Source organism: Lissotriton vulgaris, chromosome 2_1, assembly GCF_964263255.1.
Source record: "Lissotriton vulgaris chromosome 2_1, aLisVul1.2, whole genome shotgun sequence".
Lineage (NCBI taxonomy): Eukaryota > Metazoa > Chordata > Amphibia > Caudata > Salamandridae > Lissotriton > Lissotriton vulgaris.
The window spans coordinates 511,048,882-511,076,312 of NC_141687.1; the positions used below are offsets into that span (position 1 = coordinate 511,048,882).

The following is a 27,431-nucleotide window of genomic DNA, read 5'->3' on the forward strand; positions in this document are numbered from 1 at the left end:
AACAAGTTCCCCAGCTACATGATGGCTTCACTGAAAATAGGGATGTTTGGTATCAAACATCTAGTATTGTTAAACCCACACTGAGGCCAGTGAAGGATTTACCAAAACATGCAATCGGATGGCACCTTAGAGGTGCCCCTTGAAAACCTACCAGCCTCATGTCCTTGCTCAAAGGTTTCTGCAAGCCGGCCCCTGAGTTGAAGTGGGCTACCGTTGTCACCAAGGTCTCCCAGCCCTCCAGAGCTCGGGTCTATCTTGGTTTCACCCTTCCTGGACTCCCAGATGTCACCTGCAGCCTCTGCACGCAGGCCTCCTCAACCACGATTGCTCTGGTAAGGAAAAACCAGACACCTAAGGACACCGCTGCACCTGTCGTCTCTGTGCCTTGGAGGAGAAATATAAAAGGTGCCTTAAACCTATGCCACCAGCTGCAAAGGGGTGGCCGGGTGCAGGGTGCAATGTCAACATCAGACAGCAAATGCATTTTTAACGGAGATTCTTCTTTTGACAAACATGCTGGGCTGCAGGCATTGCATCGGGGATTGCAGAAGGGAAACCAGTGACAGCAGAGGTAGGTAGAGATGTAGGGGATCATAGAGGCACTGTTGGTTAAGGTTACCAAATCCCAGAGGCTTCGGGTGCAGGGATGCCTTTTGACATCAGACTTCTCACTGGAGTGGGTCGCGGTCAGGGGGAGCCTCTGGATTCACACTGCAGGCGCAGTTGCGGAGGTAAGGAGAGGTCAGCAAACGCTGGATTCGCTGTCAGAATCGCCAAGGAGACTTTACTGAGTAGGTGAGCTGAGCTCAGACGAGACTCAGGCCGGGTACAGAGTGGGCAGAAGTCAGAGTTCCAGTTGGAGCCGGAGCCCTTGGAGTGGATTTCTTCTGGACAGGTCTGCTGTCCAAGGGTGATTGGAATCTTTCACGAAGGCAGCAGTCCTCCCTGGATTTTCAGAGGTCTATGACTGCAAGACAGGTCTCAGTTTCATCGAAGCTGGAGACCGACTGGTGGGCGAGGCCAAGGCGGTCGTCTTCTTCAGTCTTGTCTGCAAGGAGGTCTTAGGTTAACGCAGATCTAGTCCCTGCTCGTACTGGGGGGAGCCAACTAAATACTAAATTTAGGAGGGTTTTAGGAGAGTAGCAGGAAGGGCCAATAAGCACCTTAGCTGGGGTGACTACTACATCCTCTATTATGCCACTCTCCTGTGGGAGGGTGCATAAACCTAGCCCTAATTGGAGGGATGTCTCCATCTTCAAGATGATATAGGAAGCTGGCTCTGTAAAGTGAGGTATAGTCTGCACAGAGTCCAGTGAAACCCAAGAGGTAGGCAGAGGTAAAGTAGATAGCACCTCACTCTCTATGTAGTAGTGTGATCGAGCAGTAAGGCTTTATCAGAGGACAGTGTTAAACATTTGTTGTACACAGTCTGCAAATGAATTCATACACTCACAGACTGAACTAAAGACCAATTGTTTTTGTAAAAAAATATTCTTTTAGTCATTTTATTTTCTAGAACCAAGCAAGCCTGGTACAGGTAAGCAATAAATACTTAACAGTAGTAATGCAGTTGTAACAGTTTGGATTGCTATATGCACTTTGTTTTGATGCACAGTAGTTATTGAGAAATGCAACCCTTTGGAAATACAGTACATATACTTTGAATGGGCTTTTTAATAAAATGACCAGTACATTACTTTCAGATTACTTTTCTTACACAGTGTAGAATAGCTGGATACTATACTGGGACAGGGAAGTAAAAGCGTTTATTTATTACAGTTGTAAAAGGTTCATAGATTTTCAAACTCCACATTAATAAACTTTTACATAGAAAAACAGTTAAGTTATCCTACGGAGGCAAATAAGTTATTGGTTAATAGGTAAGAGTGGGATTTAATGATAAATGCACTCAGATGGCATTTTAGAGAAGCCCCTGAAAAACAACCTAACCGTGTCCAGGCTGAGTGGCTGCTCGGCAGCTGCCACCACCAGACTGGTTTCTGTACCCTCGGTCGAAAGCCTGCTGCTCTCGGAAGTCTGAAACAATGCACATCCTGGGACGAGGTGCCAAGCCTCCTCTCACAGGATGGTCAGGGTTCACGAAGGGGAAACTTCAAAGGCTTGCCACCTTTGTGAGCTACCCCAGCTTTTGATGCTTCCAGCAATTGGCTCCCATCGGTTCTGACACCGCACTTTGGGCAGGAGAATCTGCTGGAAAACCAAGTGAGGAAGGGAGGTGTGCCCAACTTTGCTTTAATGGACCGCATACTAAAGGTGAAAACTGTAGTAGAAAAAATAAATGAATAAATCGGGAAAGATGTTAAAGATTGCCAGGGAGAGATCTACACCTTAAAGGGAAATGAAAAGAAATTCAGAAAAGATGGAAACGCTGGTAGTAAACAATGCAAGAAAAAACAACTTGCGGATACTAAATATAGCAGAGGGGCTGGAAGGACAAAATATAAGAAGCTTTGTGATTAACTTGTTGAAAGATTACATCCTTGGGATGGAGGATAAAACCCTTGAGGAAGATATCCAAGGAGTCCATAGATACCCTTGCAGATTTGGTAAGCAAAGATAAAACTCACGGAAAATATTAGTACATTTCAAAACCTATATTTTAAAAGAAATCTTGAACGAAGCCCTAAAAGCAGGTACCTTTGCTAAAGGAGATTACAACTTCAAAATCGCTCCAATTTATCAAGAGTCAAACAGGATAGGCCTTGGGAGCTGGGAAACCACATGCAGGAACCCAATCATTAGGGATGGGGGGCGGGGGGACAGTACAAATGAAATTCCCAGTCTCACTGAGAATCCTGTGGAAAAAAATCAAATGTACAACATCAAAGAGCCAAAAGAAGTAGTTAACCTCGTAGAGCAAATTAAGTCCCAAGAGTAGAGACAACTAGAGGTCAAATCTAGTGAAGTATAATCAAAGCCTCGCTAGGACGGTGGTCAAATAGGAAAAACCAGGTTTGTCCAATGAGAACAAGGAGGGTTCTTCAGGGGAGGGTGTGGGGATAGATTTGGTTAGTTATTTGTGCATTTATTTTTTTTATTAGGTGGTGAGCATTTGCGGGAAAAAAACTTTGTCCAATGTGTTGATCAGTTTAGACAAGATCCAGACAAAAAGAGGGGTTTCCAAAGAGATCAAGAGGGAAAAAAAATGGCCAAAATTCTGGGTAACACAATAAACATTGTGTTCTTAAAGAAAAATTCTGGAATACGTTAAAACAGTGAACTGTGAATTAATAATCTTACAAGAAACACACCTCTTAAAACCAGAATGGAGTTAGATAATGAATCATAAAAAATGGCTTGATAGTTGTTTGTACTAACCAATCTTGTAGCATTAAGGGTGTAGCAATGTTTAAAAAAATAAATAAATAAATCAGCAAAAGCAATAATCCTAGAAGATGTAACTTACTTGAAGGGTAGATGGGCAGTTTTTAAAGTAAAAATAGGGGGAAACCCATATACTATAGCTGGATAACATGGTCCCAACACAGACGACCCTGTCCCAAGCTTTGAATTCCCAACTAATAGAAACATCTGCGCCAATTATCCTGGGAGGAGATTTTAATCTACTATTGGACCCTAAAAGTGATATATGCCCACGGGAAGAGTGTTAAACCTCCTTAAAATGAGAGAATGGTTGAACAGATTTACAGAAGACGTGGGCTTGGTGGACTCGTGGAAGACTAAGGGCAATCGAAGTAATAGATTTACCTATAAAAATAAAAAGTATGGTAAAAAGTATGGTCATGCATCAAGGATTGACCTTTTCCTGATAGAGAAAACGGTAAAAAACAGTGTCAAAAAGGTTGAACATCTACCTGCACATTAATCCGATCACACCCCAGTCTGTATAGAAATAAAACAAGGGATTCTTCAAGTGGCTACAAGATAGACCCTACACTGTACTCTACTGTTAGGTAAGCAGATCACAGTTAAACTGAAAATCATATCTGAGGAATACCTTGAAAACATTAATAACTAAACCCCCATCCAAGTAGTATGGGATGCTTATAAGGCATTAATCAGGGGAGCTTTCATTGGCAATGTCGGCCTCAAGAAATAAAGAGATTAGGCACAAAATCAGCCAGTTAGAGGCGGAGATCTTAGACCACCATAGGAACTTGGGGGCCGCAGTGTTCAACTTAGAACAAGAAAAAGATGAGTAAGAAATATACAAAAAGAAAACGGACCTGTCTAATTTGTTGGAGGAAAGAGTTAGGAAAAGATGGTAAGCTAGAGAATTAGCAAACTATGAACATGGGGAAGGCAGCGGAAAACTCCTCGCATGGAAAGTGAAAACTAATTTAAATAGAGAGCAAGAGGGGGCGTGTCCAAGATGGCGAACCGGGTAGGAAGTGCTTTACTGCTCCTCCGGCTCTGCCGCATCTATCGCTTTGTAATTGACTGCTCTGGGACTGCATCCTCGGCAGGGAACGCCTAAACTGTTCTCCGGGGCACCCCCGGAATCTGAGGAAATACTTACAGCCACGGGATCACGGCTGGAGCGACAGCAGCGACCACCACAGCGGGTGTGCGCAGTGGGCCTGGATATTGTGGCGAGCGGCCTTCCGAATCCCAGTGGGGCCTGCCGGCAATTCATCTGGGACGCCGGCGGCTGCCCTAGCAGAGCAGAGCGCTTGGGAGTCTACACGGCTGGCCAGGATCTGGAGACAGGCTGTTGAGACAACGTGGCGGGAACGCGCTGGCCACGTGCGAGGAGTATCAGCGGTAGGAGTGACATGAGGCCGGGCCGCTCCTGCGGAGATCGCCATACTGATTGACGGGTCAAGGTTGGATCGCTTGCCTGGCCGCCCATCGAGCCGGGTTCCCGGTCCATCCACAATCTGTATTCGTGGATTGTGGATTCGGACCACCTAGGGTTCCAGAGTCATGCGTTTTTGCGGCACCTAGTAAATAGGTGCAGTGCAGGCCTCAGTTAGGAGGCGGCGAGCTGGTATGCCAGGCGTGCATGGCGGCCTTCTCGGGAGACTGTGCCGGCGTGTGGCGGCCGGTGGCCTGTGCGTAGCCCCACAGGCAACCAGGTGAGTGTGCCGAGGAGTGGGTGGTATGCAGCGAGGCCAGAGCGGAGTTGCAGCGCAATGGGTGCCGGGGGCAGAGCAGCAGGGGGCCCACTTGACTGAAGCAAGGCCTGCGGTTGGCCCCCTGCAATACTGGAGCCAGCGCTTGGGGCATCTACACGCCCAGGCAGAGAGGAGGCCTCCCAGAGCACTGGTGCAGCATAGACCCACCTGGGAGGGTCTGCACAGACCGAGAGCAGTGATTGACATGCGGGGGAGGGTCACTCTAGCTGGATTGTGAGCACTGCTGAGGTGCCCCGGTAAAGGGGAGGAGTGACAGGCTCACTAGACTTTTCCCCTCGTCCCTTGGACTGCCAAGTGACTTGGGAATTAGCGCAAGGTGCTTAGCCGTCAAGTGGGTTCCGTGACTAGATGTGTTTGTGGCTGGAGCATATTGCATGCAGGCAGGGGCAGGAAGTGGTAGCCGCAGCGACGCTTGACCCCCTGCAAGGAGTGGGGACAGGCATTGAGAGTCTGACCTTGGTCCCTGGGTCGTGTGGCCAAACCAAAGCTAGAATCCAGACGACGTGGGAGAGCGTACCACCCTCATAGACCCCGCCAAGCGCGAGAGAATGGCCAGTGCGCGGCTGAAGGAGCGCTCCGTAAAAGAAATGCTTTTGAATAAACCCAGTCAGGGGGGCGCCGGATAATACAAACCTGGAGGGGTCATCGGGGCCCAAAACTGAGCGGATGCACCGGCCACGAAAGTCTTTATGAAAGTTATTTGCGTCCCTGAAAACGGATCTCCAGGAGCTCAAGGGGCAAATCGCAGCTGACCTCAAAGTGAAGTGCGACGTGGAAGGCATCAGGGAGCGACCCTTGAGGAGCACGAAACGGGACGAGTTGAGGAAATTGAGATGATGCAACAAAAGCTCCTCCACCTTAAAGAGCAACACCATCATGCAGGGCGAGGCGGAAGAGCTAGAAAAACGCTCCCTTCACAATAACGTAGCATCAGAGACATGCCATCTGGCAACGAAGGGGACATCAGGGAGTTTGTGTCGGCCCTCTGTAAGCAAGTGTTGGAGACGACCATGCGGCGGACATCCAGATTGATCGAGGACAGAGTGGGACTGCCACGCGGTAGGAAGGCACCGCCACCAGACATTCTTATCTGCATCCACGATTTTCAGCTGAAAGAGCGGTTTATAAAGAACGCTAGAGCGGCACACCTGTTGTAATTCCTAGGCACCTCCCCACCCCAGGCTTTTCCAGGTTTGTCTGCCATTACCCTACGTAAGTGCAGAGACTTCAAGCCAATCACATTGTACTTGAGAGACGTGGATGGCTTACTCTTGGGGCCACCCCTTTTGCATCATCTTTAAATATGGGGTCAAGCTGCGGTAGATTCGTTCTCTTCAGGAAGCCAAGAAGATGCTGGGAATAACACGGTCACAGTCCTCTGAAGCACAATGCGACGCTGCTGCGGGGTCGAGCCAAGCGCATCTCCAGTGGCACAAGGTTGGGAAACTCATCACCATATAAGCCTGACAGTGCCACTATCCTCAAGGAACGAGAAGCGGTCATCTCCTCCCTCTCCAATGGACATGCTCAACCAGCTCCCTGCTGAGAGACAACGCTAATAAGAGACAGGGAGCACATCCCAGAAACAGAGCCGGAGGTTGAGCTCTCCTTTTTTTCAGTGAACTTGCTTGATCAACCGCCCCTTTCTTCATTGTTCTGCTAACGAACTTTGGTCACAGACTTTTGTTTATGCCATCCTGTTGGATGAGAATTTCTTGTTTACTATTTTGGGCAGTCTGCAACGGTACAGAGGTCCCCTGCCGTAAGCACAGGCAGATGTATATCCTTAGCTATGTCCTACACCACTCACCCCTAGTCACGTGTGTCTCTTGTTTCCCCCAATACGTGTTTGTGATGGGTAAAGATCTTAAGGTCATCTCTCAATGTTCGGGGTCTTAACCACCCTGTGAATCGCTCAGCTGTTCTCTCGCTGTTGGAGAACACCGAAGGGTACATCTGCATGCTTCAAGAAACCCACTTACTCTCCAAAGACATCCCACGCATGCGCAGATTTCCACGTCAATACTGGTCCGCTAGTGCTTCTAAGTCCTGTGGGGTTGCGATGTTGCTCAGTGCAAGGTCCTTTCCACACTTTATGAGGCACAGGGCGGGCTCTTGCTCTTCAGGTACACTCACCATCTACTCCCCACCCCCCCCCCCAAAACCAAGAGCATTTTCTTATCAAGACTCACGGATGGGCTGGCTTCCGCTGATGAAGCAACTTTTATTGGCGCGGGTTTTAATTTGGTGATGGACAATGATTGGGACAGTTCTTGTCAATGTCACGCTCAGACAGGAGCGATCTCCTCGTAGGGCAAAGACTGGCTGGCAGAATGCGGGCTGCACGACATTTGGCGTTTTCACCACCCAAACACGTGCACTTACACATATTACTCAGCTTCTCATAAATCATACGCGCACTTAGACCACTGCCAGGTGTCTACTACACTTCTACCTAGCATGCAAGACTACCATTGAGCCTCGCTCATTATCGGATCATGCTTTAATTACAGTCACATTGCATATGGGGAAGGGGGTGGTGGGGGGGGCACACTGTCGCTCCGGCACGATGTCGCTTGCATGAGGGTCTGTTACAAGCGTAGCATAGAGTGACAGATCAGAAAGAAAATTGTGGAATATCTGCAACACAATAGGGCAGATACCTCGCTAACTGCAATTTGGGAGGCCCTGAAACTGGTGCTTCGGGGGGGGGGGGGGGGGGGGGGGGATTGGGAGGGATGGAGTTCATAGCTATCTCCTCGGCAGAGAACAGAAAGCGAAGGGAAACGAGAGAGCATCACACAGGAAGTGAGGGAGTCTGAAGCAATACATAAGCGCACTGGGGCACGAAGGCTCATACTGAAACGTTTTGACTTAGGACGGAATACGCGCTACTACGGTTAAAGCATAAGTTTAACTTTAGCATCGACAAATGTGGGAGGATGCTGGCCCATCGGCTGAGAGCTCGAACGCTAGTGGAGGCGATACCCAGGAAACAACTGGGGAGGTCTACGCGGATAGTCAGATAGACACATTTAAACTATTCTATCAAGCTTTATACACGGAGGATGCTACCTAGCAGCCGAGCAGGAGTGACTACCTCATGCAATCTCACTCTTCTTCCCAAACATCTGGCGAGTCAATTAGACGAACCCATCCGCCCTGAGGAGGTCATCTCAGCTGTTGCTCGGCCGAAGTTAAACAAGGCACCGGGTCCTGACGGATTCCCGGCCTTGTATTATAAGACCTTCTGTGTTGAATTGGCCCCTCTCCTCACAAGGCTGTTTACCTCTTCTCTAGATAGTGGGACAATCTCGGACTCCATGGCGGAAGCAGCGATCGCCGTGATCCTCAAACCCCACAAAGACCCTAGTCTTTGCGGGTCATATCGCCCAATCTCCATGCTTCACATCGAAGCGAAGCTCTTGACATGGGCATAGGCCACCCGCTTGGGTCTGATGGTGGGGTTGATAAACCCAGACCAGGCAAGGTTCATCCCCACCAGGCAATGAGGGGACAATACGACGTGACTCCTCCACCTTATGGACAGCGTGCAACTCTCAGGTAAGGTAGCTCTCTTCCTGGCAATCTACGCTGAAAAAGCGTTTGACTGGGTGCGATGGAGGTACCCATTTGATACTTTACATTGCTTTGGTTTTGGGGAGTGATTCATAAAGTGGATTAGATGTATATATCAGACACCTCGCGCCTTTGTTAGAGTTACTGGTAAGTCCTCTTCCTTCCCAATCGCACGAGGCACTAGACCAAGGTGTCCGCTTTCGCCCCTCCTCTTTGCCAGATATATGGAGCCCTTGGCACAGAGGGTCAGAGACCACCCTCAGATTATGGGACAACGCTTTGGGGAGATGTTCATAAAATAAGCCTCTATGCCGATGATGTGATATTGCCATTAATGGACCCTCTCATCTCCCTTCCAGCCCTTCTGGACGAACTAACGTTTCGGGACCCTTTCAAGGTTTAAGGTTAATCTAAGCAAATCTCAGGTGCTACACTTCACCACTCCACCAGACCAGGAGGATGCGTTGCGGGAGAGATTCCCTCTACAATGGGCTTCACAGCCAATAACATATTAGGGTTTTCTTCTAGCCCCGACAATCCCACGGATGCTGGAGTTAAACTATTCGCACTGGTGGAGCAGACTGCGAAAGCTCTTGCTGGATGGGACAGACTGAAACTGGGCTGATTCAGACGCATTGAAGCAGTTAAAAAGGACAGTATTGCAGTGAATCCTATATATTTTCCAGCTACCACTATTGGTCCCCCTGTCGAAAGTGCTTCGCTGCCTCCAGTTAGCTTTCAAAAAATGTGTCCGTGGAGTGAAGAAGTCACCCCTGCCTTTTTCGAAAATATCGAAGCCCAAGAGGGAGGGAGCAACTGCTCTTTCTAGATTACAGAGGTACCTTCAGGCCTCTCACCTTAGATACATTGTGGAGTGGAACAGACTACTATCTGAAAAGCAATGGACCTTCATGGATCAGGCAGTCGCCGGGATTAATGTCTGGAGAGAGGCCAGGTTACATCGCAAACTGAGGGCATGGGGTCTCTACTGGTCCACAGTCACTGCGGCCACAATGAGAGTGAGATGCAGTGGCGCTCAAACAGGGGCTGACTACTTTTCATTCTCCAATGTCCCCCATTGTTGACAACCCAGACTTCCCGCCTGGCTGCAAATCAGAGGTGTTTCAGAGATGGAGGGAGGCGGGTGTAAGCGAATTGGGTCGCTGTTTGATGGCTGAGAGGTCATACCATACGAGTAACTACAACGCGCTTACGACTGGCCTAAGCTGAAGAGTTCCATTATCTTCATTCCGACATTGGGTAACCTTCTCATCATATCGACAAAGCCTCCCGAAGGCTTACCCTTTTGAGAAATGGCTGGTTCGCAAAACAGATGACAAGCATCATATATCAGACTTGTGCACCAAGTTGGCAGCGGGACAGGGAGGGGGGGACGGACGAATTGGGCAGTACCGAGACAAAGAATGGGAAAATATCCATTATAGAGCACACCACACACAGTACTGCGAGCACTGAATCCGCTTTCAAAGTTGAAACATATTGGTATCTCACACCGGCGTGTATACATAGCTGGGATAAGAATCACACCGAAAAGAGTTGGCGAGGATGCAGTCTCACTGGCTCCCTTGCACATCTGCTTTGGCATTGCCCACGTCTAGAACGCTTTTGGGAGGGAGTGCTGAATGATATAGACAAGGCTTTGACCCGGACACCCCACGATTCCCGGCGTATACTTTGCAGGGTCTCTCCAAAGTGCTGACATTTCCCCTGCGCTCCTTGAGAGGTATGCAGCTAGAGCTAGCGTTCCTAGTGGCTCAGACGCTTCTTTCACAGTGGAGTACAGCAAATGTTCCGGACCATATGGCATGGCTTCATCGACTTTGGTTAACACTGGCCATGGAGCGCCTTTAGTTGATCCAGGAGCATAAAGGGGAGAAATACGCCGAGTTATGGGCCCCTTTCATACGGATTTTGTCTAACCCCTTCGAAGCTAATGACAAGCTGGGCTCGTCATGGCGCTTACCTGCCGTACGCGGATGACAAGGCCAGCTCGTCATGGATTATTGTGATTTTCATTTTTCAGCGCAGGACGGGAAAACGCCTAGCAGCCATGTGGTTAAAGAATTTCGTGACGTTACACAGGGACGGGTCTGGGGAGTGCTGTGCGGTTGAATAGGGTAGAGACTTGCTTCCGTATTACGTAGAATGCATGCCGGTGTTTTGGAACGGGGGGGTTCTTTTGATGTTGAGGCAGTTGTATATCCTCTTTGTTCTTGCTGCCCAGTTGGTACATGCACACAACTACACTGCCGGCCCCTGGGTTGCAAGCAAAAGCTGTGTTTTTGCATTACATCAGTGACTTGGCTGTATGCCTACATCCATAGAGACCGGCAGCAGTGTACTTCCCATGCGGTGGATCTGCCATTCAAAACTAATAAAAGATTGGTTCCATAGATAGAAACAAGATTGTAGCAATACAGGGAGAAACATGGGAGGACAGGTAGTAAACAAACTGGGGATAGAGAAGGCCTTCACAGATTTTTTTCAGTCTTTATAGGACGAAGACCTAGTGGTATCTAGCAATTTAGTGGATTCCTATTTGAGTAAGTCAGCAGTCCCAAGATTAGAAGCAGAAGATAGGGAAACCCTGAACTCAGAAATACCCATAGAGGAAGTAATGGAGGCGTTAAAAAGATTAGAGATTTAAGGCAGCAGGTCAGGATGCTCTACCAAACGTGCTGTACATGGTTTTAAAAGAAACGTTGGCTCCCAGGTTAATGGACTTATTAAACACCGTTTTCAAAAGAGGGCTAGCTCTTCCAAAAATCATGGAATGATGCCACCATTAGCTTAATTTAAAAACCAGAGAAAGACCATTTAAAATGGGATTCATACAGACCCACATCTCTTAAACAAAGACTATAAAAACTACATGCAGATTTTAGCAACAAGATTATGTTACATCACAAGTCATCTAATTCATGAAGACCAGAAAGGTTTTATCAAGGGGAGAGACAAATGCAGGAACCCACTCAACAAATGATTGAAGCTATGGATATAGTCACTCAGGAAAACACCCCGCTTGCAGTCCTTCAATACGAAGGTATTCGATTGAGTAAATTGGATGTTCTTACGCAAAGTAATATCCTTATATGGATTAGGTGACAAGTTCCTAAAAGCAGTAACAAATATATACGCAGCCCGATGGCAAAAATACTCCTAATGGTAACCTCACTAAAGAATTTCAAATTAAAAGAGGCACGCGACAAGGCAGCTCACTCTTCCCCTACTTATTTAACCTTTACATAAAGCCACTTGCGAACGTCACAAGAGGTCATCCCCTTTAATTTCAACGGATGGGTAAAAAAGGTGGCCTTATATGCAGACTTCCTGATGGTATTTACATGCAATTTACAGGCATCTCTTCCAACTATCACTAAAATGTTCGGAGAGGTCTCGGGGCACCAGGTTAACCACCAGAAAACAGATTATGGAATGTAACTCCCCACTATCAACCGCAATAGTAAAAAGCAGAAGTATTTGGAGATTGAGATATTAACCGCTTCGCTGCAGTGTTAATTTGGCCACGGTGCGGGAGGGGTGGGCACGGTACTCATGACGGCTCAGTAGGCGTGTGCTCATGACAGTCGGGAGCCATCCGAACTCTGCCCACTGATTAATTTGCCCGCACAGGCGGGGAATTAATCGTGCGTGGCCCGAGCGACAACGTTCGGACTGCTCCGGCCGTCATGAGCACATGACTACAGTGACTCATGACTGCCGGGAACTGTTCTGAGCATGGAAAGAGTTAAAAAAACATTGATTATATTGCTCAATTAATTTTAACTTAAATGTAAAAGAAAAAAGAAAGCTGCCAAGATCCTGGAGTGGCTTACTGCTTTCCTTAATGGGAAGATCCAACATCATAAAGATGGCCATATTACCTACATTCTACTTCGTTTTTAATGCCATCCCACTTGAATTTAAAACTCAGTGGAGTAATGATAGAGTGGTAAAAACTACGCAAGAGGAAATGCTAAGGTGGTATCGCTAGCCCGGACTTTCTATATTATTATAGAGCCTGCCAATTCAACAACAGGACTCTTCTTACAATCACATTCGGTCTACGCTCCTTATTTTGAAGCAGTAATAGATGAGGGCCTTTGTTTATATAAATGTATCCACCAAAAGTACTTTTAGAAAATAAAGCTAAAAGGTCCTAAGCTCAGCTTGCAAACTTTGATATCAGATAAGGACAACACAACATATTCCATACTGCAGCAGCCTAGCACCTATCTGGGAATCACCAGGAACTCCTGTAAGTTTGAAAATTGCCCTGGCGGCCCCTATAAAGAAAGCAAGTATTATAAAGTGGGGACAGTTTGGTTTAACCAGGAACTCTGATAAGCTGGGATTCCCTATTAATGAGTACAGATGGGAAACTGTCTAGATTCATATATTACCAACTCTCAAGCTGGGCCAGAGGCCTAGAGAAGTTTCAAAATGACACCATAGAGGTGGAAGAGTTACAAAGTGACCCAGCGAGAAGAGAAATATCTAAATGGTACTGGCTAGTGATTCAAGCGGGAGAAGATCTTGTCCTACCATTAGATTTATGAAAGAAGCACATGACTTACATCAATGACAAGTATCCTTTCCTTTATTATGGAGTGTAGTAGTATCTGCAACCCTCAGGAAGAACGATCTCTTTAACTCACACAGGGCATACAGGACCCCAGAAAGATGAACTAAGATGAATAAGCAAGTGGTGAGTGTGAGAAGGTGGCCTGATATGCAGTGCTCACTATTCTAGTGAACACTATGTATCAGTCCAGCAACCCTTATTGATGATTGGTTGTAAGTCAACCTTATAGACCAGCTATCCTAGTAGCGTGGATACGAGCAGTCTAAGGCTAAAGACTCGAGAGGGCATGTTAAGCCAGCTGTTCACCACACATATACCCCTTGAATACCAAGTGAAAGGACACCACACAAGTGTTATGAAAATAAACAGATATTTATTAAGAATCACAACAGCCCTGTACTCTTTATGAGGACAGGGTACTAAGCACAAAACAAAACTCTTATCAAAATACTTAAGTTAGCACAGTATATACAAATGCCCGAGGGGCACGGAAAACCATATACTTGAAAAGTGGAATGCGAAATTACTAGCAGGTAAGTACAGTACTAATAGGCTTTGGAATCGCTAGATCTTGACTATAGAATCTTCAGATTACTTCTAGGAGACCCAGGGGACTCGGGTGCAGAGTGTGCACTCTCACGCGTGATGCGGGACAAAGCCTATGGTAGCTAGAATTTGCAAAGTTAGTGTTCTCGGGCGAACCCGACCTGGTAGGAGGAAAACGAAAGTAGATTCTGACCCTTGGATAGTGAGGCTATGCTGGGGCACCGAAATGCCGAAGTTATCTAGCCCAGGGGCTGCAGCTGCATAGGACTCAAAGGACGTCGGGAATCCTCGTAGACGGACCAGGAGCCTGGAAGAAAGAAGTTGCTGGCAGGCGACCAGTGAAGAAAGTTCGGTGGATCCAAGCCTGGATCGATGGAAGATGACACCTGAAAGCAGAGGGGACCAAGTTCGAGACTACTAGCCAGTAGTCAGTGGGCACCAGGATGGTACCGGATGGTAGCCACCTCGACTAGGTGAGTGGGTGACGCTGTGCTCGAAGATCTCACGGACCAGGAGGCGTTGTCGGCGACCAGGATGGAGGAGCGAGCTGTCCCACGATGATTGAAGCTGTCGGCGTCGCTGGACCCAGGATTGGGCAACAAAGCCTTGGCAAATTCAAGCCCACGTGGTGGACCTAAAATGGCGTCTGGAGTGGACCAGGAGGGTCCGGGGTGCTTCTCTGTTGCAAGGAAGCAAGGGCCAGTCTGGAGCAACCAGACCAGCAGCAGTGATGTCGTCGGGCGTCGTGAAGAAGGCCACAAGCCAGCCGGCTAGTAGCCACACAGCGCGGTGAGCACGCAAAAGCAGAAGGGCCCCACGCAGATCGTGGAGATGCTGGAGGGCTGATCTTCGGTGCTGGAGCTGCTCAGGGTTGGGGCTTCTCGGACCCCAAAGCACTCACCAGTGGAAGACTCGGTGGGCTTGTTACAAAGAAGTCGTGCAGTCTTGGCGATCGTCGGTCCCTCGAGGTCTCGTCGCACTCACGGTTCTCAGCTTTGCTGTAGAGGTGAGTAGAGGTCAGAGGTGCCAGGGAAGCCGGGTCTCGTCGAGCTGGGTCGTCGGATTCGTGATGAAGGACTTGCAGCAGACCGCAGTGTTCTTAGGATGGTGCCTGCGGATGCAGGGTGACTACTCCTTAGCCACAAGGGAGAATCTTGAGGAAGAAATCTTGAAGTCCTTTCGCAGAAAGTCGTGTCTTGATTCCAAAGATGATCTAATTTGAACAGGGGGCCCGCTCCCATCTTTATACTAAAAAAGGGGGCTGACCCGGTGACTAGGTCCTGCCTATGGGTGGGACTAGGAGGGGGGTGGTTACACCCCTCTGCCATGCCGGACTTCCCCAGGCCAGGGGCTGGTGTGCCCCTGGAACTGGTTCAGACTGGCCTATGCGTAGTGAGCAACGGGGTGCCACTCAGCAGTCACCTTCCTGTAAAGCCCTGCCTACCCAGGATACACAAAACCATGTCTGGGATGGTGCTAGCACCGCCCCGGACAGGAAACCCTTTGTCCAAGCCTCCCTCGCTGGAAGGACTCCCAGCAGCAGGAGGTCAGACTCGTGTCTGTGGTGGCAGCATCCATTTTGTGGAGCCGAGGCTTTAGTTAACTTTAACCGGGGTTCACAGTTACATACATGTCGTGTCCCTCTAGAAGGGTGGAATGCTAACCCCGTCGCCAGAATTGGCGAGGGGTTAGTATTCCAATTCGTATGACACCTTACTCGACATGTTTTGATAAAGCAATACCAAAGTTGGCATTTAACCGCGAGGATTATAATGCACTTAAGAGTATATGGTATGCGATATCATGGAACAGCTATTAGGACTTGGTTCCGCAAGCTGCAGACAGGCTCAGCTCATGCCAGAGCACCATCTCACACGATTCCAAGCACTTTGCCTTCAGGATTGTCAAGGCCTGCCATAGGAGTGACTGATAGGAATCTGTGTGTCCATTTTAGGGTTAGGTATAGGTATACTACACCTACAGCAAAGGGTGATTACACGACTTTGCCCCAGCTGTCATGCAGCCAGTTGTGTCAAATTTAGGAGGCCAGCCAGGGGTGGCATAATACATGCTGCAGCCCCTGGCAGCCCTGGGTACACCCATGCCCTGAGTTACAGGGTCTGATAGGGTGGCCCAGTACCAATTGGAAATGTACCTAGGGTACATGGAATCCATTTTACAGAGAGAGCAGTAGGCCTGGGGTCCTGATTGGCAGGGCCCCAGGTCGACTATGTCCAAAACCAGCTAAAACACAGGGCAAAAAGTTGGGGGCAACCATAGTCAGGATGTACCTTCCTACAGTGAGAATTTGTCCAAAATGTGGTGAAGCAAAGGCGGACGACATCCATATTTTTCACCAGTACCCTCAACATGGTATATACTGGGCTAACGTGAGTAAGACTATAAATAAAGCTTTAGGACAAGAAATTGAAGTAAGCATAAATATCACTATATTTGTCATGGTGGAAATTAACTATTCTCCTCCTTATTTAACCAAAAAACAAAAACATTTACTGTTTGTACTAATCCTGCTAGCTAGACGAGAAATATGTATAAAGTGGATACATAACTGCCACCCCAACACTAAAAGATTGGCTGATTAATGTAGATACATTTTGAAAGCTAGAACAATTTAGAGAGAAAAGCAAGCTGACAAAATTGTGGGACTTATGGGACAGTAATAACACCCAAGACGGAGAATAGCGGCAGGGTAGGAAGGGATGTCCGATGATTAAACACAATGCAACAAAACAAATTTTGGGATGGTCACCATAGTGGAACTATAAGCGACTATCCTGGTAAATTTGTAGATCATAAGACACAATCTTATCAGAAGGCGTTCCCTTCTACCAGACCAGGCGAGAAAAAATCCCTAGCCGGTAACAATCCAATGAAAGCGATGGTCTTTCTCAACTTCTGCACAAATGAAAACAAAAAATAAAAAAAGTATTGGCAAGTATTATAGCAGCATATCTACTCATGCAGATATACTCTCATCTGTGGTATATAGTGCACCCTGCCATAGGGCTGTAAAGCCTGCTAAGGGGTGACATGCCTATATCCTCAGACGGTGCTGGCTAGTATGGCACCATGACAGAGTGTAGTGTCGACTATCGTTTTCTACCTCCCAGGGGTATGCAAGGGAAGTTGCATGGTCCCAGTGCGGGGTGTACCAGGAGACCTTCAGCTTCTAGGAACACAGAGGGACTTACGGGGGGAAGAAGTACCAAATGGTGATCTGTTTTGGGGAAGAAGCTCTGGCACAGGGGACCTAGTTGGCAGGGACCCTGTGCTCTATAATTGAAACCACATCAAAACCATGCAATAAGTGGGGCTAACCATGTAAAAAGACGCCCTTTCTCGTAGTGTGCCTTGGCAAATGTCTTTTATTCCTCTGTGTTAAGCCTAAGGCTGCTCGAACACACTACCCCCCAATAGTGCACTTTGGGATTGCATAGCAAGCTCCTGTCCACTCATAAGGGAATCCCCTGTACACTTTACACGGTATATCAACTTTCCAATATATCTCAAAGCTTCCTATATCATCTTTATTAAAATAATTTAAATTTGTTCAATGTCGCCTGCAATTAAGCATATAAAGTTCCATATTGGGAGAAATGCAATCCCCTAACTGCTCTAGGATGCTGAGCAAGGGCAGGAGTGCTGAAAGTGATCAATTATGAAGGGTCAATGATTAAAAAAAACAATCTATAAAGTAAACTCTCCAAATCCTACAGTTGTTTGTGCTTAAGGATCTTTTGCAAGTGTTATTACTTTTCACGAACGTACAAAGCAATGACAGTTTACGTAAATAAAAAGAATTAACCCGTAAAACTTACCGTGCTCAATAATTTCAACTAAACTTCTAAGATGAGGCAAGATAGCACAGCCCATGAGAATTGCAATCTGCTGTACGATTTTGATACCAGTGTGCCTAGCTTGCCAAGATTTTTTGCTCTTACACACTGCCTTCAAGAAAGGCAAGAGAGATGGTATGCCCAGAGCAGAAGCAACTACGGCAAAAGCTCTGGCTGTTGTATTACGGACATATTCATCCATGTTGTCGATATCAGGTCGCATAGTGGATATCATGGTGGCCAACCCAGCAGCCTAAAGGGAAAAGGAAAACATTTAAAAAAGGGAAAAAAAATGGGTAAAATGAGATTGAATACATTTTACGATATTGCCTGCAGAGTTCTGTCAGTTAGCAGGCCTGCCTCCATACCACCATGTCCCTTACCTTCACCAACCTTCCACATCAAAATCCCCTAAGCCCCACCCAGTGCATTACCCCCCTTCTTCCCACCCCCACCCCACCTCCCACTGCACCAACAATGTGGGAGGAACATGGGTCTGCTTAACTAACTACTACACCTTAAAAGTTGAGTAGCTATTATGGGATAGTGCAGTCTTCAAAAACTATTAAAGGGCAAGAAAGAAGGCTGTACACTTGATCAGAAGTTGTACATCATTCCCTGCTTTGTTATTTTCTCCATTAATATGGTTTCTACAGTGATATTCTAAGCCGGTACGGTTCATAAGCCAATCCCATCAGCCAAATTGAAAGCCAACTGTACACTGCTCAACTGGACATGTTTTTCTAGTGTGTTATGTGGACTTGCAAAATGTAATATTTTTGTTGCTAACATGTACTTTGGCTTAGGGGACATGCACATAGATATTCTACCTTTTCTTAATACTGGAAGAATCCCTTGGCAAAAAATCAAAGATGTGTTAATCTACAACAACTATAACTGGACTATATATAATCATCAAATCTAAGGGCAAGGCATGGAGAGGAATATGCTACTTCCCAGTATGCATCTGTTCTTGGCATGTAGGGCTGCTGACATTCATATCTGTGCATAGATCGCCGCCTAGTGTTGGGTCCGGATGATTGCACATTGTTGTCCAGGAAGAGTCTTCGAAGTATCACGAGATAGGTGGCTCCTCCCCTGGACTACAGTGCGCATGGGCATCCTCTCCATCCCCAGATTGTTTTTCGCCATTCTGGCAGAGATGGGGTGTAATACTCAAAGTGATGAACATGCCTGAGAATTATTCTGAGTGCTACAGCTGCGACAGGCACCGGGGAGGAGGGGGGGCAATATGAATGTCAGCAGCCCTACATGCCAAGAACAGATGCATACTGGTAAGTAGCATATTCCGTTCGAGGCATGTGGGCTGCTGAATTCATATCTGTGCATTGAATAAATAGCAGTTACCTCCTTAGCGGCTGTTGCCCGTGCCAGCTGCAGCAGTCTGAAAGAGAGTTCTGAGAACAGCCTGTCCTACAGAGGCTTGCTGTTTGGAGTATACATCTACGCAGTAGTGTTTGGTAAATGTATGGTGTACCATGTGGCTGCTCTACATATATCCTCTAGAGGAATGTTACCTAGGAAAGCCATGGATGCCCCTAGCTTGCGTGTGGAATGCGCTCTTGGGGGAACTGTTAAAGTGCGTTTAGCCTTTTGATAACAGATTTGTATGCATTTAACAATCCATCTGGCTATACCGGATTTGGAAATAGGGTTGGCTTTGTGTTGTGGAGAGAAGGCAACAAACAGTTGTTTAGTCTTTCTAAAGTCTTTTGTCCTGTCGATGTAATACAGAAGAGCTCTTTTGACATCCAAGGTGTGCAGTGCCCGGTCTGCCACTGAATCTGGGTTTGGAAAGAAAACTGGCAGTTCTATGGTATATTAATGTGGAACTGCGAGACCACCTTAGGCATGAATTTGGGGTTGGTGCGCAGCACTACCCTATTAGCATGAATGTGTAGAAAGGGCTCTTGAATTGTCAGGGCTTGAAGCTCACTGACTCTTCGTAGCGATGTGATGGCTATCAGAAAAGCCACTTTCCATGTAAGAAACTGTATCTCACAAGAATGAAGAGGCTCAATGGGTGGCCCCATGAGCCTGGTGAGAACGATGTTTAGATTCCAGACAGGCGAAGGAGGGTGTCTGGGAGGGATCACTCTTTTGAGTCCTTCCAAGAAGGCTTTAATGGCAGGCACTTTGAAGAGGGAAAGATGCTGCCTGTTTTGAAGATAAGCTGCCATGGCGGCCAAATGTATCCTAATGGAACTATACGCTAGATTGCATAGATATAGATGCAGCAAGTAACATATGATGTTTTGCGTGGACGCATCTAGCGGATTAATGTCATTGTTGGAACAGTAGATGACAAAACGTTTCCATTTGGCTGCATAGCACGCCCTAGTTGTAGGTCGTCTTGCCTATTTGATGATGTTCATACAGTCAGGGGGCAAGTTGAGGTAGCCAAACTAGGACCTCAGGAGCCAAATCGCAAGGCTCAACTGTTGCGGATCTGGGTGCTGAATGTCTCCATGGCTCTGAGTGAGGAGACTGGGCATGAGGCGCAGCCGTTGGTGAGGCACCACTAAAAGTTCCAGGAACGTGGTGTACCAAGCCTGCCGTGCCCATGTTGGAGCAACCAGGATTAGCGTCATGGAGTGTTGTCTCAGTTTGCACGCCACCAGCTGTATGAGTGGGGCTGGGGGAAAAGCGTACGCAAATCTGCCTGACCAGTTCATCCATATCGCATTGCCCCGAGACTGCGGGTGTGGGAACCTGGCGGCGAAGTTTTGGCATTTTGCGTTCTCTTTTGTGGCGAAGAGTTCGATCTTTGGATGACCCCACTGCTGGAAATATGGTTGGAGCACTGAGGGGTTAATCTCCCACTCGTGCATCTGATGAATGTGCCTGCTGAGCAGGTCCGCCATCTGGTTGTCTTTGCCTGGGAGATGTTCAGCCATGAGGAAGATGATCCTTTGGATGGCCCACTTCCACATGCTCTGGGCTAGGTGAGATAGCTGCGGGGAGTGTGTGCCTCCCTGTTTCTGGATGTAATACATGGCAGTCGTGTTGTACGTCCGGATCAACACAACCTTGTTGCACATGTGCAACTTGAACGCTTTCAGTGCCATGAAGATTGCCATCAGCTCCAAAAGATTGATATGCATCTTTTGCTGCTGTGCAGTCCATAGTCCTTGCACTGTATAATGGAGGACATGCGCCCCCCAGCCCTGGAGAGATGCGTCCGTCGTCCGCACTACTTGTGGTACAGGCTTGTGGAACGGTCGTCCCCTGCACAGGTTGTGTGTGTTCCACCAATGCAGAGAGTTGTATGCACGACCGGTCACCAACACTAGGTCTTTTAGATGCCCATGAGCCTGGTTCCACTGTAGTGCTACGCATTCTTGAAGGGGACGCATGTGTAGACTCGCGTGCAAGACTATGAATATGCAGGAGGCCATCATACCGATCAGCTGCATGAATAATTGCGCTGGGAGCGATTGTTGGGGCCTGAATTTCTGAATTAGCAGCTGCATGCGGTTGACTCTGGCAGAGTTTGGCTGCGCTGTTGCTGTTAGAGTGTTTATGGTTGACCCTAGGTACTGTTGCACATGAGCGGGCTGAAGGTGCGACTTTTGGTAGTTTAGTGAGAATCCTAGACTGTAGGAGGTGAATTGTGCGTGACATGTGGCTGGCACACTGCTGGGCCGACTTTGCTTGAACAAGCCAGTCGTCCAGGTAGGGATAGACATGGATGTGTTGTCTCCGAAGGTGCGCAGCCACAGTTGCTAAGCACTTGGTGAACACTCTGGGGGCAGTGGTGACCCCGAAAGGCAGGACCTTGAATTGGTAATGCTGATTATTGATGGTGAATCTGAGATTTCCTGTGACTTGGGTGAATGGGAATGTGGAAATATGCATCCTTGAGGTCCAGGGTTGCTAGGAAGTCGCCCTGACTGAGCAATGGTAGGACCTGCTGTAAGGTTAACATATGAAAGTGTTCTGACAGTTTGTATTGGTTGAGGGGTCTGAGGTCTAGAATGGGCCGCAGGGAACAGCCCTTTTTGGGATTAAGTACAGAGAGTACACCCCTGTACCTTGCTCTTTTGCAGGCACGAGTTCTATTGCCCCTTTTTGCAGCATGGAGAGTACTTCTCGCTGCGATAAGTGCATGTGCTCCGCGGACATAGGACGGTGCCTTGGGGTAGGTTGGGGGGAGTAGAGGTTAGTTCTAGACAATAGCCGTATTGGATAAGTTGTCTCACCCACCTGTCTGGTAATGCCTTCCCAGACTGGCAGGAACTGCTGGAGTCTTCCCCCGACAGGTGTTAGATGGTCGGGGGGCAGTGACAAGGCGTCACTGTTTGTTGGGAGCGGAGGATCTGGCATTGTTATTTCCACGTCCTCTGCCCTTGACGCTGTTCCCACGATATCCACCCCTGTTATTTTTTGTATAGGTGGTTTGCGTGCTCCCCTGCTGTACTGGGCTTGCTGTAAAGCTTGTCCTCTAGAGGCTCCCCTATTAGCAGAGCGACGAAAGGAACTGCCCGAAACTGCTGTGACTGCAGAGCCCCCATGGATTTTGCCGTCTGTGTCCTTTTAAAAAATTTTCAAGGGTCGTTTCTACCTCGGGACCAAAAAGGAAGTCAGGGTTAACTGGCTGGTTGAGCAAAGTTGTTTGAATCTCTGGTTTAAACCCAGAGATGCGGAGCCAGGCGTGACATCTCAACATTACGCTAGTGTTAATGGCCCACGGTGCGTAGCATGTACAGCCTTTGGCGTCTATGCAATCTGCTGTTTCGGGTCGGTTTTGGTCTTCGACTCGAGAGCTTTGCCCAGTAGTGGTTTGAACGCTGAAATCTTCGGCTTGACAGCCTTTTTGGCCTGGAGACCTTTGGTCTTGTCGCCATGCTTGGGCGTCGACACCGACGCAGACTGCGTCGAGGTGACGTGCTTGACTGTAGAGCCTGGCTTCGGCGCCCCGGTCTTCGAGGCGGCGCCCCCTTTCGACCCCGAAGGGCTGCCGACAGTCTTCGACTTAACTGGCGTCGACGTGTTCGATGGCGTCGATCCGATGACCACTTTTAGTAGTTTCGGTTTTGGCTCTGTAGGTTTCGGTTTCGATTTTGAAAGATCGACCGATGGCTCCTTTGAAGTATTCTTAGCCGGGCCTGGACACGGGGCTACAGAATGTGGAGTAAGATCTTGGCTAAGGCCTTCCGGCGATGCCTCGACCTGAGCCGTAGGGAGCGTATTGTCAGTATTAGGCCTCGCTACTGCGGTTGGGCCTGGCTCATCACTGGAGTCGTCATCGACGGCCCCGATGGCCTTTGCATCGTCCCCTACCTCGACGACGTCCTCTTCATGGACGTAGTCCTCATCGTCTTCGTCCACATCGAAGTTGGAGTCATGCTCTGACGCTGGGTCCGACTGCTGGTCAGGATCTTCTTCGTCGGCGCCTTCCTCGTCACCGGCCTCTAAGATGTTGTCCGGCTCGGGCGCCGACTTCTGCGCTGACTGTCTTGCTGCGCGTCGAACTCGAATCGGCTTCTTCGACCGGAACTTTGAGCAGGCCACATTTATTGCACACTGGGTGCACATCAATGTGAGGGTATTTAGAGTTGCAGACGGGGCATCGTTTAAACAGACTTCGGTCCATCGTCTTCGTAGTTTGGGCCTCTGGTGTCGAAAGTCAAAAGTGGCCTTCGACGTCCTGTTCGAAGAACTGGAGAAAATAGGCACCGAACGAGACAATACCGACGCCCCGAAGGCCTTTTGGCCTTAGTAAAGAGTTATAAAAAGTTTCCGAACTGGAGTCGAGAAAGTACATCCGAACCCAATGGCGGAAAAGAACAATCTGGGGATGGAGAGGATGCCCATGCGCACTGTAGTACAGGGGAGGAGCCACCTATCTCGTGATACTTCGAAGACTCTTCCAGGACAACAATGTGCAATCATCCGGACCCAACACTAGGCGGCGATCTATGCACAGATATGAATTCAGCAGCCCACATGCCTCGAACACACAGTTCCATCACCAGAGGTGAATTCTACACAGTGCAAGCTAAACATTCTCTGAAACATGTTTCGGTCATATACACAGACGATGATCACCATAATTAGTTTTCCTAATGTTCAATAGAAGTGCCACAGTGAAGTCTGACATGGATACAAAGGAAAGACTATACGAGTTAGTGAAAATAGTAACACAAAATAATCACGATTGAGAAATTAGTGCACAGAAATTAAGCAACTTATTAAAAAAAGGAGCAGAGACATTCAGAAAATGCAAGATGGTAGTGTCTGCCCTCCTTGAAAGTTAAACATACACCAGTTTTAAAATGATGTTCACAAATATATTTCTTTGATTTAGCAGGTCTACATGAGTAGCGGCAGCAGATGGAGTATTTTTGTGAAATTATGACAAAACTATGTATTGCATGTAAACCGCAAGTAGTCAATACGTTTTAACACTCAAGAAAAAAGACTTACCTTAGCCAAGTTAGAAATAATTTCTCTTCCCTCCACTCTGGCATAGTAATCTTCGTCAATAAGCAGTGGTTCAATAACCACAAGAATCTACAGCGAAGAAAATAAAAAACATTACTTTTGAGGTAGCTCATCAATAGTGTGGGTAAAAACATAATTTACTTCTATTTTACCCTTTGTCACCATGATAAAAGAGTATCTCACATAATTAACCACTTACTCTACAGAGCCATCAAAAAGGAGGTTGTGTTAAGTATAAACCTATTTCAATGATGCAGTAAATCACTAGGAAAGATAGCAGGAGGCATGTCTGAAATAGTTACTGCAAAACTGCTAACTTCCGCTTGACATAATGAGCCCGTGTTCTATGATGCACTACATAATGGTTCTAAAGTATAAATAAAATAATGTGGAAAAAAAAGTAAAAACACACACCACCCTACCCCCCCCCCCCCCCCCCCTGTCTACTTGTACCACATCTCCTGATCAAGAGGATACTAAATCTTAAGTATATATGAAAAATGTAATAAAGCACTTTGCTACTCTTTGGAGTTAGGTCTGAGTTGTTTTTTCATTTCATCTAGTATGGTCTGAGAATAGCTATTTTGAAAATAAATTTGGAACATACCAAATAACTTGGTTTTATTCAGCACCTTAGCTATTTCCAAGTGCTGTCAATAAGAAGTAGTACTACTACCCCATTTAAGGGTGCTCAATTTAAAAACCTTTGAAACAGAAGTCTGAGTGTTCTTACCAGGTTAACTTAATCTGGAAAAGGAACAGTGGGGAGAAAGGTGAATCCTTCATGTGACAAAGCAGGCAAACAAAGCTAATGTTTGCTCATGAAAGCGGTAACTGTACTTAAGGATCTACTAGATCTATCAAACTGAGTTATGAAGCATTTATAGTACACATTGGTAACATCAATGTGAGCTTAGAAGCCTCTCAAGGACTCTGGCATGACTTGAGTTCTCAAAAAATGTAAACATAAGCAACGAGTAAAAAATAAAAACAACAAATTACCAGCAACCCAATTTAGATTGTATCCATTGTGTGAGTATAACTGACAAATCAAATAAACAGTTCAACTGACCTTGTGGACATATGGTCGGACCAAGTCGTCTAATTTGTATAAAATTCTGTCAATAACTTTGACAAGTAAGTGCCGTTCCTGATCTTCAAGTGTAGGCGACATCAGCAGAGGCAAAATCTGATTGAACAGGGGTCCAGCTCCAAACTCACGAGCTTTATCAGTGATTTGTCGCAAAGCAGCCTGAAAAACAAAGAAAGATATTTTAAATCTAATAGTGAAAACAAGACACGAACACAAAAAAATGCCAGGGGGCTTACGGAAATGGCTCACCTTTCTCATTGGTGGAGTGCCATTTTTGATTTTCAAAAGTAGTTTCATTATTTTTCTCTCTTTCTGCTCTTCTGGACTTAATGTTGATTCATCAACATCAACCTACAAAATAAAATGTGGAAAAAGTTATTTGCACCTTCTCATGAAAGCAGAGGTTAGCTCAGTCATGAAGAAAACAGAATGCTGGTGTGAACTTCTGTTTGCATGCATATTAAGTTTGTGGAGAGTCTAGTGGGGTAAATTTCGATAAGGAGATGGGTGAGATTAAGGGTATGTTGGCAATAGGCTTATTCACATGTTCCAGATGCAAGTAGCGGTTTATTGCTCTAGTCACATCTTTAGGAACCATTGTCTTCAGCTCACTGATTTCGCACAGTTAATGCTCTTAATGTGGGAAAATATGTACAAAAACAAACTTACCAGCAATTTATCAAAGTACTGGATATCATCTGGTTTCAAAAATGGAAGGTTTCCAGATGGCTGGTCATTAACACTCTTCATTGTCCTATCTTCGGTCTGCATGTGGAATCCAGTTAAACCTCCCAATGGGGTTGGTGTTGCTGTTAGTTTACGTGCTGGTGTACGAATGGGAACATATCCAGCAGGAGGAGGAAGGACCTAGGAGTGAAAATGGGTACAATTTAAGCAACTGAAGGTCAAGTAAATCTGAGCAGCATATACTTTCGATCAGTACTTTTAAAGAACCAGCAATATTTTGGAAACATATGGAGTTACTTAGATATCACACAGACTGAAGCCAAAATGTGTAGCTTACTAGTGAATTTGTCCATGAAGAAATTGGTCGGAGAAAAAAACCCAAGCATCTGTTTTCTAAATGAAATTAAGCATAATATCAATCAACAAAACACCACTAACCTACTGTTGTATTCTTACTAATAGCCAAAGCTCACGTCCACAGATACGATACATCATGCTTCAGAGAGCAAAAAGCAAGAAACTATGACTGGCAATCTAGAGTTGAATAGTAAGATAAAACATCCCAGACATTCAATAGCAGAGATGATTTCACCAGCGGCAGACGAGGGCTGAAGACTTACCCAAAATTTAACATGAGCCTACCATACACCTTTGTGACATCACTGTGGGAGACTTAAATAATATCAAATCTATGTCACTAGGCATTTTTCACAAATAGTTGGGTTCTTGTTAAGAGACATAAAATTAAAACAATCTGAACCATCTTGGCCCCAACCAGGATGAGTTTATTTCTCTAAAAAAAAAGTCTACAAGGGACTTAACCAAGGCCCGTAAAAGACTTTTAGAAATTTGCAAACATTATCAATAAAAAAAAAATCTGAATTCTAAAGGTATTTTGAGAGTTCTGTTGTGTGATCAGGTGTTGACCAAGGCCGTCCAATAAATGCAAAGTTGTAGAACCCACTGCTGATCCAGCAATGTAGGAAGCTGGCTCTGTATTCAGTATGGGCAAAAAAATTGTTCCGCTCGCAGAATTTGCAGATTTTCCGCAATTTTGTGATCCGCAAATCTCGCGAAGTTGCGGCAAAATCCGCGAGCGGGACAAATTTTGTTCAGGAAGCACTTACAGGGTTACACAGCAGGTGCCCAAGATTAACTTCAACTTGGGCACCTGCTGAAACCCTGTAAGTGCTTCCTGAGCGGCGCCTCGTTGCCTACTTGCAACTATTCTCTGACCCTGCTCTGACCCTCGAAGCAGGGTCAGAGAATAGTTACAAGTAGACAACGAGGCTCCTGTCACAAAAATTAAACGTGAACAGGACGCACTTACAGATATAGATAAAGCAGGTGCCAGAGTTGAAGATCAAATTCAGTAACTCATCAGCCCCAAAAAATTGTGCGCCTTGTCGAGGATGGGCAGGTGTGCTTTCGCCCCTGTCTACAGTCGAAAATTAGCTATGATGCTTGATGGAGGC

At 46.8% G+C, this 27,431-nt stretch overlaps 1 protein-coding gene across 1 annotated transcript in view; it reads right to left on the reverse strand.

Annotated features, from left to right (window-relative positions):
- The window catches only part of SF3B1 (splicing factor 3b subunit 1), a 322,360-nt gene that overhangs the window by 192,113 nt on the left and 102,816 nt on the right, over positions 1-27,431 (reverse strand). Inside the window, exons 10-14 of the mRNA XM_086955420.1 lie at positions 25,939-26,136; positions 25,519-25,620; positions 25,249-25,428; positions 24,159-24,245; positions 17,691-17,961 (exon numbers count right to left, since the gene is read on the reverse strand). Coding sequence (XP_086811546.1) covers positions 17,691-17,961; positions 24,159-24,245; positions 25,249-25,428; positions 25,519-25,620; positions 25,939-26,136 — 838 coding nt within the window. The remainder of the gene's footprint in view (positions 1-17,690; positions 17,962-24,158; positions 24,246-25,248; positions 25,429-25,518; positions 25,621-25,938; positions 26,137-27,431) is intronic.